Source organism: Phoenix dactylifera, chromosome 5, assembly GCF_009389715.1.
Source record: "Phoenix dactylifera cultivar Barhee BC4 chromosome 5, palm_55x_up_171113_PBpolish2nd_filt_p, whole genome shotgun sequence".
Lineage (NCBI taxonomy): Eukaryota > Viridiplantae > Streptophyta > Magnoliopsida > Arecales > Arecaceae > Phoenix > Phoenix dactylifera.
In genome coordinates, this window is record NC_052396.1 from 13,568,504 (window position 1) to 13,585,567 (window position 17,064).

The following is a 17,064-nucleotide window of genomic DNA, read 5'->3' on the forward strand; positions in this document are numbered from 1 at the left end:
CCTGGTCCGCTAGTCAACTTTCATAACCAAAACAGAGCAGCATGTTTGCATGGATAAGAATGATACTTTTAATTCCCAAATATGCATCAAGAAATTCCAGGCCTTTTGAAACTCAGATAGATCAACAAAGTAGATAGCCACCATTAAATCCAATCTCTCTCCAAATTCAGAGGTTCCTCAACTACCGATATGATTCTCCAAATGATAATCACATTGAAAACCACTGGGTATAGATAAAATGCTAAAACAAGGAAAAGGGAACACATCTGATATATCAAGATGGTTTGCATTTTAACTGTGAATAATGAACATGGATCTCATCAAGCACACAAGGAATGCATCTTGTGCTGTCAATATGGAACATCCACCTCATAATGGACTCACACAGCGTTCATGTCCTTTCCCTCCTGTCACGCTCTTTTATTTCTTGGGCAGGTTTGAAGAAAAAAAACCAAGACCACAGAACACGAAACATATGCCTCAAGGCACAAAAGTGAAACACCTTGGACAAATAAAACAAGATCAACTCCCCTCACTTTACCTACATGTCCAGACATTATTCGATCTAATGCTTGCTGTTGATCAGATTCCTGATGACAAATGGCAGAATTCCACCGTGATTGTAATATGCCAGTTCCACCTGTACGCATAAGAAGCATCATGAATAGATGCACAAACTTCAAACATTGGCAGTAACTAGCATACAGGGCTAATAACATATAGTTTCACCAGCAATTCTTTTCATACCTCAGTATCAAAACGGACGGTGCATGCAAATTGCTTGCCATTATCTGTCACAACTGTGACATCCTGACCAGGTTTGATGTCACTAACGCTGTTTGGAAGGTTAATGGTATAACGTTCGTGGCCCGTTAAGCCAAGGGTCTCGGCATCTTCTCCAGGCTTAAAACATAGGGGAATTATTCCCATGCCCACAAGATTACTACGGTGGATTCTCTCAAAGCTCTTGGCAACCACTGCTTTCACACCCTGCAACCAACCATTTACAAATAGGCCAATGACATGAATGATGGGCAAAGACAGCCAGAAAAGACAGCAGACAATGCTGACAAAGAAAGGAATATATAAATTATTTACCAGTAGCATTGGCCCCTTTGCAGCCCAATCACGAGAACTTCCACTTCCATATTCTGCTCCAGCCAATATGACAGTATCATGCCCCTCACTTTTGTACCTCTGTTCACAAAGCATAAGTATTTAAAAGAGCATTCTGGGAAAACTTAGAATTAGAGCAACAATGATATAACAAAAAAATTACAGTAATATATGAAAACCTACAATTTAAGGTCTGAGAAATTTTGTAAAAGTTACCATGGCGGCATCAAACACAGATAGTTTCTCCCCTGAAGGAATGTGAATAGTTTTAGGCCCCGGTTCTCCCTTCAAAAGCTTGTTCACAAGGCGAATGTTTGCAAATGTTCCCCTTGCCATCACCTCGTCATTACCACGGCGGCTGCCATATGAGTTGAAGTCTTTCCTTTCAACACCACGCTCCATCAAATACTTGGCAGCAGGGCTATCTTTGTGAATGCTTCCAGCTGGTGATATGTGGTCAGTTGTGATACTATCGCCAAAGTTTAGCAAGCAATATGCATCCTTCACAGGATGTGGACCAGGAGGAGACATTGTCATATCCTTGAAATAAGGAGGCTCATGAATGTATGTTGATGAAGGGTCCCATGTGTAGAGTGTGTTTGATGGCACCGATAGCTGATTCCACATCGGATTACCTTTGGTAATTGCTTGATATGTACCTTTGAACATGTCTGGAAGCACACTGGATTGCACAACCTGAAGAAATTCAAATCAAAATGAGTTTGAAGCCCGTGTCCCTTAGTTTCTGATGAGTCATTTTGGCATAAACAGAAAGGAATAGCTGAACAGCTTACATTTGCTATCTCTTCATTGGATGGCCAAATATCCTTGAAGTAAACCTTCTTTCCATCTTTTGAGGTACCTATAGGTTCTGTTTCAAAATCAATATCGACCTGCAAGGTAACTCTTCCTCAGTTAAGCCCCACATATCTAAATATGAGGATCCTGAGAAACTAACACTGCCAATCTTACTACCAAGGACTTCAATTAAAATCACAAAAGAGGCAAGACTGTCTAAGAAGACAAGTAAACAGCATCAGCCAAACTAAAAGCATAGACAATTTAGCAACACGGGCAGAATTTATGATTCCTCTAGGTATAGGTTACCATTGGCCAAAGAACAACTGTTATACTGCATATTGATTTCACATGCTATAGCAAAATAGTTATGAAAATCAGTACCGCAATTATTAGCTAGCAACTAAAAATAATTATTTAGAGAAGACATTTTTTTCCCAACTCATTGGCAAATATAAGTTCTTGGAAGAATCAAACCCAAATGTCAAATCATAGGTTCAAAAAACAAGCAACTATATATGTTGGTGAATAGCTTTACTAATGTATGTTCATGTTATAGATGATTTATGAGGTAGCAAAAGTCTTACTTTATGTCAATTACAGGCTAAGATTTGCTTGTGCATTCAGGGAGGTACAGGGCTGACATGTGATACATTCACTATAAAGAAAAATTGGCCCTCCATTATAAATTTATAACAGCCCATATATATATCGGCACAACCAAAAAATCTCAAAAAGTGGCAGAAGAAGGTGGCAGAACAGCAAAAACCAAAAATTCTGATATGGCAGCATGTGGAGCATATACCTACATATGCATAGCTCAATATAGTATCATGTCTCTACTGCATGATGTAGATACGTGCTAAGACATACACGTCCACCAAGTCATAGTGAACAACCTAGTTGGAGCCTAACTAAAATTTGGAGTTTGTTTTAATGTGGTTCCTCTTATTAGACAGTTCCACTAAGTTAATTCTTTTTTCCATTTTTTTTTTGAAGAATTCCATTCATATTTCTCGTCACTTGTTTTTTTTTACGCATAATGGTTCATACATCGATCATCTTGTGGCATGCTTACCTGCTTATAGAATTTGCATAATGTGCTTGTGAAAATAAAGCTTTGGAATTAATTACTGGTTTTCGAACACCATAGTCCATTATTAATTTATTATGTTTCATATTGAAGCCTATAGGGCATATGTGGTCTTGTGGCCAGGCCAGAGTGAGTTGGCTAAATGAATATGCACTTCTAAATTGTGCCTGTAGTCATAATGTACCAATGAGAAATAAGCTATTACAAAGTGATTGGACCAGCTATTTTGTACAAGTTACAGAACTGGACGTTATGAGGACACAAGACTGCCAGAGACCATGTTCCTACTATTTTTTTCTCTGGAAAAGCACTTAAATTGACCATGCATTTCTGAACAACTCAAGCAACCCCTTCCACATATTACATCCTTCCTATGAAGATACTAAGTTTTCAATAATTCAATCTACTATCCTATTGGAACAGAACTTCAGGTTAACAAAAGCATCAAGTAGGTGGTTATCATAAAAGTAGTCATGATGGCCTACAGGTTATTGAACTTCACAAGGAACAAAGTTCTCTAGCCATCTCATCTACCTTGACTGAGATTTCTTGCTTAACAGGAACGGATGGTGGAGAAGAATTCACAAAATTAAGACCAGAAAGGTGGAGTCACAATTCTTAATAATGGTTTCATGACAGAATGTTCAAGAATAACAATTAGTGACGCCATGTAGACAATGAGGACCAAAGGATAATTATCACATGTTGCTTCCTTGTACCACAAGCCCTTCAACCCAAAATGACTTCATTCTGAAAATTAAATCTACAATGGATTGCATTAAAATCATGACAAAAAAGGGGAAAAAACAAAACACACATAATGCTATTTTTTCAATATTGCTGGTTCGTGATCCAGCCCCTTAGCATTAGGACCACAAATAATATAGCTCATTGAAAAATATTTTGACATCTGGACAGATCTGAATACTCTTACTCTGTGACAGTCAGAATAGAGTGAAACAGTGTAAAAAAAATGGGAAAACAGGATATATATAGATCAATAGAGGAGATACATCAGGACATATCTGAATATACAGATCTGTCTATTCTTCTGTGACAGTCAAAAATTGTGAAGGAGAGTAGAAAAGTGGGAAAGGGGATATATACAAGATCGTTGGAGGAGATGCTGATATATCAGGATACCAACTCCCTCAACCCCCACCAATGAAACCCCACCACTGCGAAGACTCCTATTTGAGGGTGCTTATTGCAATTCCAGGGATGGCCTTCTTGTAACAGCTCCTTAATCTATACACCACTCTCTTTAATGGTAATTACTTGAAATCTCATGGGTCCCACTACACATCGTCTGCTTCCAAGTATGAGCACTCAATCTGAGGTCCACTCCACTAAAACTCAATCAAATATTGTCTTTTGTATTTTTTTCTTATCTGACCGCATTTAAGAGATCAAAAAGTAAAAATTTCTCAAGAATCTCCACCATATGCTTAAAACCCTCAAAAAAATCAGCTTACCTACTTTCTCAAGTAGTAATGTAGAACTTGATATCTCCATGTGTGGCACATCTTTCTAGCTTTTTCCTAACTTCATAGCCATAGATTACAGAAATTGCTTTTCCCTGCTCCTGCTTGTCGAAGTTTCTCAATAAAAGTACTAAGGAGCCCAAATACCTTGCTAACTGCTTCAATTTTTCCAAACGTTTTATAAAATATCTCCTTAGAACATGTGATGTTATCTTATGTCATAAAATATCTCCTCTGTACCTTTATTCTTTGACGTTCTCAGATCTATGCCAAGTCTTTGGATACATCATAGTAGACTAACAGCTATGTCAAAATCTCTTTAAATACACTATTTCCTACAATGTCAAGTTTAAAAATGTTATTCTTCATTTAAAATCCTGCTACATGATTTGATTCCATGATACAGAAAAGTTGAAATAATTCTGCAACTCATATAACACACATTATTGAATAGATAATTTATCATTAAGAAACTTGGCCCCCCAACAATATGAATCCTAGCTCTGCCCCTGATGAAATGCCATTCAAATCACTTGAAAAAAAAAGTTTTAGGACCTAAATATTTCCTAACCCAAGCTAGACCTAAAATAGGAATTTAAGACAATAATCATCCTCATATTAGGACTCAAAAACTAACTAGAAAGGAGGGGAGACCAAAAGTTAATATGAAAACTGCAACAAGTTTAAGAATAGAATCCTAAAAACTGAATATAAATTCAACCATCTTAATTCCTGATTTTATCAGTCAATGAACCAACAATTGGCCCAATGTGGTATCGCTGCTTCTATTAGTCATATAAAAGGCTTGCCGAACCAGGCTGTACCGCCCGGTTTGGGGCGGTACGGGCCAAACCGAGCCGACCCGGTCTCTGATCAAGTCAGTTCGTGCATGAAAAATGGTTCCGGCCCTTACGGGGCCCGAACCACAGTAATTCTGGCCGAAACTAGCCGGTACAAGAACGAACTGGATGGTTTCGTCCGGTTAATTTTGCCACCGAAACATCAAAAAACATTAAAAAAAATTAAAAAAACAACAAAAAAACATCAAATTAGACTTAAATTTATAGAAAAAAATTCGAAAAAAAAGCGAACTCCCAAAAAATTAAAAAATACGGCATGTAGATGCATGAACCAGGCCAAGGATTGCCGAACCAAGCCAACCGGTTCGGTAGCGGTACGGTTTAGTACCGAACCGGTACCGAACTAGACCGGGCGCTGACCAGTACGGCACCCGGTACTGGTTCGGCAATCCTTGGTCATACATAGTTCCTTCCTATAGTGCTTATATAGTGGAATGTTTGGTAATTCTCATCACCAGCAATATACATAACAATGCCATATCTGTGGAAAATAAAATATAAAATCAAAACACTTAAAAATGTTAAACCGGTCTTCCATTGATTACATATCCAGAATCAATGTAATGTTGCCAACTAAATGATCCATCTGATTAAACAATACTTTTGTTACTCTTTTTTCGATTTTCTTGAGAAATACCAGTATGTAAGGTAACCAGAATGCCACAAATGTTGCAAATGCCAGCCAAACTTTATTAATCACAGATATACATGTGCAAGCATTCAAGCAAGCAGCATACTAGCACAAAATGACACTACTACTTTTATGATTGCATACCGTGCCAGCAAGAGCATATGCTACCACCAGAGGCGGGGAAGCGAGATAATTTGCTCTGGTTAAAGGATGTACACGTCCCTCGAAATTTCTATTCCCAGATAAAACAGCTGCTGCAACAATGTCTGAAAATACACAACCAACTTCAGAACTACATATGCATGAACAAGTTCTACCAAACAAAGAGAAGACAATGAACTATGTTGATCAATAACAGAAACACTACCATTCTCAGAGATTGCAGCAGATACTGTTTCATGAAGGTCACCAGAATTCCCGATGCAGGTTGTGCACCCATACCCAACAATATGAAAACCAAGCTGATTTAAATACTTCTGTAAACCACTGCAAAGACAGACCCCAGCTTGAAAGGTTCGGCATACTTCAGAAATTTAAAACTTAAAATATAATTCTTTGCTCTACAATCTTCAAAAGATACCTCTTTTCCAGGTATTTGGTCACAACTCCAGAACCTGGAGCCAGACTTGTCTTAATCCATGGCTTTACCTGATCCACAATGACAAAAATGATTTAGTACATGGAACAAATCATTTGAAAGTTGTGAATGCAGGAAAACCTTCTCCTAGTTAACAATTTATTTTACGAGCCATAACATAGATGATCCATCAACTTTTCCTTTGCCATCTAACACAATATATACAAAGCAACAAGGAAAAGTATTTTATCGGGCAAAAATCCATAATCAAACATGTGAGGAAAAGAAAGCAAACATACAGCAAAGTATGAGGATGAAAAATCAGGAAGACACGACATTTTAACAATGGCAGCTAAATTAATTACTAGAAGCATAGTAAGTGGAAGGCAGGCTATAATGATGACATGATCAAGTTAACTTAGTTGTTTGCCAACTTATATATGTTAAAAATCAGATAGATTTTCATTCTTCTTTTTTCCATTACTTTATTGTATAAACATGTGCATGAGCTGTATCATATACTCATCCTCTAGAGAGTTTCGTACACCCTTAATGCACTCGTGTTAATAGGCTAAGATGCATGAGAGATTTTTCATTGCCATGCTGCTAGACACTCATTGATACTGTCATCATATAATTTAGCAGCACGACAATGTTAGTATACATTGGGCTCTTAAAATATGCAAGCAAATAGAGTGTAATGTCATCAAAGGACAATGATTCCATTAGTACATGTCTGAAACAGGTGATCTCGAAAAGATGACTAATGTTTCTGTATACAATAGTTGTTTTTCCATTAAAGCAAATCAAAGAAAATAAGCATGTTATCTCATTATTAAGAAGTGTTTTGGCCATTATCATAGTATGCTGGTGTCTGTCTGAATAAAAATAAATGACCTGCATGCTACATGGTGTATTGTCAAGAAGACTTTGACACTGAAGTCTCAATCACCAGAAGACATGCACGAAAACTAAAAGATATACACCATGCTGAAATGTGGAGGGTAGTTTTCAACCTCAAGGCCCAGTTCACAAGCCTTCTTTGCAACCAAAGCAGCTCCAAGCATTACACTAGGATTTGATGTGTTCGTACAACTGGTGATAGCTGCAATGACAACATCACCATGCTTTATCTGAGCTGGCGTCCCATGGAAAGAAAACTCTGCAACTTTATTTTGGGCTTCTTTTGGCACAGCAAAACCCTGCAACCTCATGTCGGATAAACATTACAAAAAAACACAACAAAGTGTTCCAACATAAGTTACAATTATTGCACATATCTCTTTGTTCTTATAAAATAAGTATCAAAAGAAATATATAATAGAGTTGTTATACTAAGTGTATGATAATAATGAGGAAAAGTATATGTGGGCCATTAGATAGCCACTTCCCACCCATAGGTTCCTTTTAACCATTGTGTGCACAGGAGTGAAGCATTGTTTGTTGAAACATATTGAGAGGAAAACCACACTGGTAATCCAGTTTGGTCAGTATGATACTGATTAAGCAAAGGCAATATTGATGCTTAAGAGAGCCAAAATGGAGATAATAACATCCATTAACAATGACAGGATGTTTCCATGCTGTATCCATGAAAACATAAAAGACAAGGTACCAGTTGCCTTACCTTGAATCCTACTTTGTTGTCCAAGCATGAATGCCAATCTGCTTTCATTTCCTTTAAGGGAACTCGATCATGAGGTCTGCCAAAGGAGATCAAAATAACTCAAGCTTGCAAAGTACTAACAGTATGCTACCCAAAAACAATTTCACATTTATAACAAAAAATCCTGACCTTTTAGGCCCTGATACACATGGTTCAGCGTCTTCCAGATTCAACTCTAGATAAGATGAGTACACTCTTTCTGTTTGGGGCTGAGTTCAGGAATAAAACCTCATTCAGAAGGTATGAATTACAAAATAAATAAATAAATACAATCAAAAAGTAAGTTACACAAGCTATCAATTTAGTATCAGAAGGGTAGAGGTACCTGGCTGTAGTCAACAAACATCTTATTAGCCCGCAAATAGGACTCTATCATCGCCACCTAAAAGTTGCCAAGAAAAATATTATCCCTTGAACAAAACAAATCATCATAATAGCAATTGCAGATGGTAACAGTGACTTACAGTATCATCATTTCTGCCAGTCAGTTTCAAGTATTGCAGTGTAACATGATCTACTGGGAAGAAACCCATTGTTGCTCCATATTCAGGTGACATATTTGCAATAGTGGCACGATCTGCCAGTGATAGTTCACTCATGCCTTCCCCTGTATACAATTTTAATAAGCCACATAATTGATTAATGGACATAAGTTAAATGAGTACAAAAAAAATGAGTAATAGTAAAATCACTTGAAATAATGCAAAAGCAATTTTAATAATCTAAATAGACTATAGAAAAAGTAGGGAATATATCAGTTCACCAATTTACCATAGAATTCCACAAACTTTCCTACAACACCATGCTTCCGAAGCATCTGTGTTACTGTCAAAACCAAGTCAGTGGCTGTCACACCATTCCTCAACTTTCCAGATAATTTGAAACCAACGACTCCAGGCAGCACCATACTCATTGGCTGCACTAAGACGAAAATAAAAATTATAGTGACAAACTGCAAGATTGTTGGTGATCATCACTAGAGGTGGGGGAAAAGAAAACAAAGAAAAGGGAATATCCATCAAGAAAAAAAGTTAAATCATACATGGCTTAACCTAAAAGTTCCAAGGTTTTAGGAGCAAGGTGAGACACTGACTTTCACAGACAAGAAATTGCTACTAAATACGGGATGGGCAATGTGCAAACAAGTACCAATTTAACAATCATAGATGTAGGTTTTCCTTTTCTTTTCGGCCGGGGGGGGGGGAGGGGGGTGATACACCATGGTTCTCTTTGTAGATGCATGGAAGTTGGTACCTCGTGACAAAACTGGGGAAGATCAGTAACCTTATTAAAGCTGAACCCCTTTGACCACAGTTATCAGGTTGTTTGCTAAACAAAAACTCTCCAACACTTTGTTAACCCATTTATGTATTATTTATGATTGTGATGGAACTTGAAGGTAAATATTTTGCAAACGGAGGAATTTTCAATATGAAGCAATCAATTATGTGGTTGTTTGTTGATTTAGGAGTTTTCTAATCTTCCTCTTGCTCACTCTCTTGGAGCACCCTCAATTCTTTGGGCACTCTGATTAAACTAAGCCTACACTTTAATAATCCAAAAGAAATTAAAAAAAAATGGAGGCAAAAAGCATTTACACATTAATAAAGCTATGAATATAATTATCAACTATTTTTATCTCCATGTCAGAAAATTCTTATAAATAACAAAAAGGTTTACATTTTCAGACATTGTAACGAGGGTTTGCCGAACCGGTAATAAGTCCCATGCCGGTCAGCGGGCAGGTCGGTACAGTACTAGTTCGGTTAATTGGTAATCAAATTTTTCAAATTTTTCAATGGTTTCAAGAATAATTTGATACTTTTGATTTTTTTTTTATATTTTCTTATGTTTCTATGATTCTGGTATAACCTAAATGATACATCTTGTTGTTTTAAAGTGGTACAAAACATAAAATGATTAGTGAGATGTTAAATGCTACAAGAAGCAACATAAAATATCCTAAAATTGACTAGTGAGGTGAAAAATATAAAATAATACAATCAACTATATATATTTAAAGTACAACATATATATCGATATCTAAAATCTCGTCGAGTGGAGATGCTTCTTGTAGATATCTAAATCATTAGTATAGTCAAAAGGCACATTAGTCTTGTATATTCATAATTTTTTATATTAATTATATATTTTTAATTATTTTTTAAATTAAAAAATAATTTTAAAATATAAACATTTCAAAAAGTTAATTTGAGCTCGGATCCACGTATACCTCTACCATACATGCTATATATATTTTACTAGACCTATGGGCATGCATCAAAGACTACTTATTTTTCAATTTTTTAAAATTAAAGCCTATGCCGCTATGCGTATGATCGCATCAAAACTTGAATAAATGTACACCAAATTTAGCTGGAGAATAGCTTGCATGCCCCTAAATACACTTCTGATTTTATAGTTTTATTTAAATTTTATTTTATTTAATCCAAAAATATATTTTTGAATTTTAAAATTATATATAATCTAAAAATTAAATATTTTTATGTAATTGTATAGATCATCCATAAATCTATAACATATCATAAAATCAGGCCAAAATCAAAAATTTTGGCATGATCTCTCAATATTTTGCAAATTTCAAAGTACTTTTTGGTGTCCAAAAAAAAGAGAAAAAATGAGATAGGTGAAAGAAAACATATCTAATTTAAGGTTGGATCTTTCTTCAATCGTATTGAATTAGCATGTTTTTTGCCGTGGAAAAGGAAGGTTATTTGGATAGTTGGGGAAGGCCTGAGAGGTTTCTCAGGCCTTCCCAACTTACGTTTAAAACAAAAGAAAGAGAGAGGGGAGGGAGCCATTTCAAAACCGGTCCAACTCGGTGGGAATCGGACGGTTCGCATTGGTTTCACACGGAACCAGCCGGTTCAGACTGAGTCCGTGCGGTTCATGACCGGTTTCGGCCGGTTCTGAAAAAACAAGGTGAACCGACCCGGTCCCCCACCAGGTCGGCTCAGTACAGGTGGAACCAAGCAGTTCGGCCCGGTTAGGCAAACTTGGATTGTAACCATTTTTCAGTTATTTTACTAAGAAACTGTAGGCAAAGGTAGTAAATGGTTTAAAAGGAGTGGTGGGCAGGAAATAAAATGATCAAGTATTTAAAGCACAAGAGGTCCAGAAGGATATGAAATCAAAAACACAAACGGGCCAACAAAGAAAGAAGAAAAAATGATATGATTTGTCAAGAATAATAAGGCAAGAGAAAAGCGATTGCAAGCATAGACCAGCTGAGAAGTGTTAAATGGGCCAAAAAAAAGCTTCATTTACCTGGCCAAGCATTGTAGCTTCTGCTTCTATTCCACCAACTCCCCAGCCAGCAACACCTAACCCGTCGATCATAGTCGTGTGAGAGTCAGTGCCTACCACACTGTCGGGGTATAGCATCCCCCCATTGTTAAACACAACACGGGCAAGGTATTCCAAGTTCACCTACAAAACAACATTTCAGAACTTTATCATGTTAAGATTGCATTTCATAAATTGAACTCTAGAGTTCCAGCATAGCATCAAAATTAGATCAGCTGCTCCACACTCTTCATGATCAATAAAATTCAATTACCTGGTGGACGATACCAGATCCTGGTGGAACAACAAGCATGTTATGGAATGCACTGGAGCCCCACTTCAAAAATCCAAATCTTTCCTTATTGCGACGAAATTCAAGTTCCATATTTGCCTGAACAGCATTTTCTGATCTCGCTACATCAACCTGCACTGAGTGATCTATAACAAGATCTACTGGAACCTGCATGCAAAAACTTTCAAGTCTTATGTTGTACCCAAAAGGATAAATAAAACAAAAAATAAATTCATAAGTACCGGTACCGGACCCCGTACCGATGCCACACTAGATAGGCATATCGAGTGTCGGTACGGTACAGTATACGGTACGCCAGGCGTACCGACATTGGCGTACCGATACTAGTACGGTACGTCCAGTACCGACCGGTACAGCATACCATGAGTGCTACCAAACTACACTCTCACTTTCTTGCCACTGTTCTTTAAACCTCTTTTTCATACAAATCACTAATCAAATGTAAGAACTGCTAGCAAACTCGTCTTGAGTTTGTTTTCCCATTTTTAGACTTTCTTGTTGATATGAACTGCTAACAGCATATGTCACCATACCAGGTAGAATAAAAAATTCTTTTAACTCTGCAATTTTGTACAGACACAATTTCAGGCCAGGTGAATGAGTTGACATGATTGACGAATCAAAGGCTTGTGATGCACCAAATAGCCAGGGTTGTATAGGCATGATGAAACCTATGACCATGTAACCACATCCAATAGCAACTGTTGCACAAACACAGAGATATTCAGGTATGTAAACTCAAGCTGTAGAATGGTGTTTTCTCATGTAGCAGACTTTCATTCTATTATCATTTAAGACCTGAACGTCTAAAGAATTTTTTCCAGCTACATAGTTTAGATATGGTCTCAATGGGTATTCACACACCTTGGAGAGTTGGATGAGGTTCTTAATTTTAAATCAAACATGCAGTTATGTAAATTCCTTTGCATATAAAAGACTCCTCTAGAATGTAAAATCTCAAGGTTGTGGAATCCCAAGGTAATTAGGGTTCTATCTTGACTTAAATTCCATCCAATCCTAGCTTCAAAATAGTTTGAGGTAGAATCCTTTTCTGGTAAAGGAGACTGCATTTTAAAGCATTTTAGGATAATTTATTTAAAAGGTAAATGCAGATTTGTTAATTTAAAAGTGCAATTGTGGATGCAACGAGTATCCCCTCATTGCACACACATATATTATAGTAGGATCAGCGTCTATGTTAAGGAGTTGATGTGTGATATTGAATAGACTAGAACATAGAGAATCAAGAATATAACTTGTTTTCTTACATTTCGGTTTTCAACAATTCAACAACTTACGTGTGTTATATAGTCCAGTTCATTTGAGTTTCTATCGATGCTGGAACATGTCTAGGTGTGAAAATTCAAAGATTTTGGTTTAATAATATTAATCTTCCATAAATACTTTATAATTTCTGTATTTTAATTACTGTATAGAATTGTTGTTTAACTAGCTCTAACTGTCAACTAATGATAGGCAGGGGCGGCCCAATACATTTGGGGGCCTAAGGCGAATCCAATGAATGAGGCTTTTTTTTTAATAATAAATTTTTTTAATAAATATAAAATATTTAAAAAATGATATGAAAATGGATAGCTATCAAGTACACTATTTCAACAAAGGTACATGAATCTAACAAAGATAGGCAAGAAATCTTTTTAATTTAATATTATTTTTGAATGGAAGTGCAGAAAAGTAATTATCCTAAAAGAAGGGCCATAAAACTGATTAAATAACTGAGATAATGCTTGGCAATATTGTTTATCATGTCAAGCAAGAGCGGAATAGGAAAAGGTCATCCCATGGCACTTCATGGTCAAGGTAAAGAAAAGAATTTGTCCAGAGAGGAGCTTCTCTATAAGAGAAAGTAGGGGCATTATGGGAAATTGACTCCATCTAATTAATAAAAGTCCCATCCCTCCATCTCCCCTTCAAGTGAGTACCCAAGCAGCAACCGCAACATCACATCACAGCAGCCATTCAACCCCCTCCCTCCTTCTCTCTCTACCACCCAAGAGGGGAGAAGAAACCGAGAGGAGAAAATTAAAAGAATCTCCACCCTCCAAGAAGTCCATTTCCAATCCCCCTTTCTTCCTGATGGCCCAGCTGGATCAGGAGTAATGTGAGGGAAGGAAAACCAAGACCAAAACCAAACAAGAGAAGGGATGAAAGATAAAAGTGGCTTCAGGCGTGTACCAAGCCAACCAAATCCCTCCTCTCTCTCTCTCTCTCCATCCAAAACAAAACTACCGTCCCCAGCTTCCTAAATTTCCTCTCTGCAGGCCAAGAAACTCTCCACCTCCCTTCCATCAAGGGGGAAGACTCGTAGCCAGCTCCTATTCCCGTTTTATATGGAGCCTTTGCTTCCTTTTGGTCACGGTCAGACCCTCCCTCCCTCCCTCTCTCTCTCTCTCTCTCTCCACCTCCAGGGGGCCTTCCATTGGCCCGGGGCCTTAGGCGACCGCCTCGGTCGCCTAAGGCTCGGGCCGGCTCTGATGATAGGAGTACAGGTGAGTCTTCAAGACGTAACACACTAGCAACCCCCCATTTTCCACATTTCATTTAGTAAGATTTAATTCTGCAGAGCCAACAAGCATCTAGGGTAAGCCTTACCATGTTCATAAAGTAAATATTCCTTCTTCACAAAAAACTTAGCTGTCAGCACAGGAAATAGCAGAAACAGTCAGCAAGTCATAAAATAAAAACAATGATGGAAAAATATATCCATGAATAAGATAAAATGAAGGTTTCGTAATTCATTAACCTTTCTTTATTAGTAAAGAAAAAGTATCAAACTAAAGTATCTTTCAACCTAAGAAACAGATACATCATATTAGAACAGACAAGTCCAAGAAAAAACAAAATGCTAGAGCAAATTTCTAACTTGAATATCTGGATTTCTTGGAATTACTTTTAGAATATGGATGTCAAGCAGAGAAAAATAACTTACTAATGGATTGATTTTATTTGAATCACTGCCTAGTTTTTTCATAGCATCCCGCATGCACGCAAGATCAACAACAGCTGGAACACCAGTGAAATCCTGACAGAAAAGATACACAATAGCAGTTTTGTTTAGTTACAGAATGTAAGTTGTATAAGCGAAACCAACCAAGAAGTTCAAGTGAAATTAACTACAGCACTGTCACAAATCCGTTACTCAAAAACAAAATAAGAACTTCACGACAAATGAGACAAATTTGCTGGATTGTCGAAAATACAAATATGGAAACAAAAGAAAGCAAAATATCAAATATAGCAATAAATGAAGCATGAAAACCCCTAAGGAAAAGAAGAAAGACATCAAACAGCTCGATAAAAATGATACAATACAATAAGAGTTCAGAGTTTTGTAGACTTTCTGTTAAAATTTATATTTCCCCCGCGAAAAACATGAGAAAAACGAAAATATAAGACTTGCAAAGGGGAAAGAGGCAACTTAACAAACAGTAATGAAATTTGGTTTGAAGAATAAAAATTTCAAATTGAAGTAGAGTAATACGATCTACTAAACTAGTAAAAATTAAGAGTACTCTGAATTGAAAATGCTCTAACATTTGCAAGGGAAAAAAAAAAGATCAAGTGGAGAGGGGCAAGCACCTGAAGCAGGACACGAGCAGGCTTGAAGGGGATTTCGACTTGCTTGGGGGAAGTGTTCTCCCAGTCCAAGATCTTCTCCACATCCTTCCCCGTGACCTGGAACTCATCGCAGTTCCGGATAGCCGATTCCAAAAGAATCCTTATAGAATATGGAAGCCGATCTAAAACACCAGCACCACCATTTCCCAAATTTGCACAGTATCAGAAGAATATCTTCCTTTTTGCAAAAGAAAAGAAAATAAAAGCTCAGAACGCCAAAAATCCATCAAAAGACTCACCAATCCGAGGATCATTCAGCGCCGGCAAGCTATAGTACTTCCCGAACTCACCTCCCCCAGGCTTGGGGAGGGACGTCAAGATGCTCTCGTATGCGTTCCTAGTGGCTATCAATCAACAAACACATCAAGAACCGAGAAGGCATCACAACAGATCAGATCTAACGCTGATCAGAGCCAAGAAAGAGCTCCAAGATAAAAAGAGAGACTCGATACCCATGGTGGTGAAGTGGCGTTCGAAGCGCTCGGCGACGGTGGCTGAGTAGCGGATCTGAGCCCGGTGGCTGAGTGGCGACCGCCAGTCCCCGAAGTACCGAGCAAACGACGAGAACGGCGCCGGCGAATACGGAGACGGAGGAGGAGAAGGCGATCTAGGGGGAGGGTTTGACGGAGAGGGAGGAGGGGAAGAAGGAGGCGAGGTTAGGTGGGAAGAAGACTTGGCGGCAGCGTAGAGGGAGGAGAGGCGAGAGGACGATGATCGGGTGAGGGCCCCAGCTATCAGAGTCATGAGGCCAATATATAGCCGGGTCGGTTGGTGGGGATATCGGGCGTAAGAATAACGGGAATAACTGGAATAAATTCAACGGGAATAACGACGGAGAAGAGAAGGAATAAGAGAGAGCGAGGCGAGAAGGGCAGGAGTGGGGTGGTGCTGCTTATAATAACGGGGTGGGGGGAATAGAGAGGGGAGGTGACGCGTGGCGGGAGCGCGCTTCGTGGTTCGGCGATCCCCTAAACCGCCGGGAAGGTCATCACGCCGCCCCCGAGCGCTGCGTTGTTATTAAAAAAAACTGAGACCCGACAAATCCCCAGCATCGAAGGATACTTTGGGTCCATGATGCGTGGGTCCCGGTCTCACTCAGAGTGCAGAACTGGGTATTCATTTTATTGGTGTGTTGGGTGTTGTCATCCTGGGATTTGATCACCTCGGGAACAATGCAACGAGGGCGAACAAGAATACCAAAGCAGGAACCGTAGATACCTCGTATTACATGATTGTGTGTGAATCACCAATAGACAGATGACACGTGGTATTGGATATGGATGAATAATTGGGCCCTAAGGCAATTTCCCCGGCAAGAGTGTCGACGGTGGGGGCCACTTGATATCTGACGTGGCTGCTGGTGATGCGGCGCCGGCCGGTATTTCGTGCTCCGACACGTCTCCTTATGTGATCTCTCCTCCGGTGAAATGGCAATTATTCGAGGAGATTGATAAATGCGCAGTATACGCCCATTCTGTCTATATTTCCTTCTCCAAAAGAAGGGTAAGCATAAGAGGAGTTCGAGTGAAATTTGGTGTGACGACATCAACAACTCCGCTCCGTCTATGCAGGATTTTTTTT

At 38.3% G+C, this 17,064-nt stretch overlaps 1 protein-coding gene across 1 annotated transcript; it reads right to left on the minus strand.

Moving 5' to 3' along the window:
• Positions 1-239: 239 nt before the first annotated feature.
• LOC103703821 (aconitate hydratase, cytoplasmic-like) lies at positions 240-16,258 on the minus strand. Its single transcript, XM_039126845.1, has 20 exons — positions 15,936-16,258; positions 15,723-15,827; positions 15,445-15,605; positions 14,795-14,887; positions 11,806-11,991; positions 11,514-11,675; positions 8,997-9,141; positions 8,690-8,832; positions 8,551-8,607; positions 8,355-8,434; positions 8,187-8,262; positions 7,576-7,761; positions 6,563-6,630; positions 6,350-6,468; positions 6,127-6,248; positions 1,911-2,009; positions 1,333-1,812; positions 1,099-1,197; positions 748-990; positions 240-640 (listed from the first exon to the last, which is right to left on the minus strand). Exons 1-20 carry the CDS (start codon positions 16,225-16,227, stop codon positions 566-568), a joined length of 2,991 nt encoding a protein of 996 aa, XP_038982773.1. The 5' UTR covers positions 16,228-16,258; the 3' UTR covers positions 240-565.
• Between the last annotated feature and the right edge of the window lie 806 nt (positions 16,259-17,064).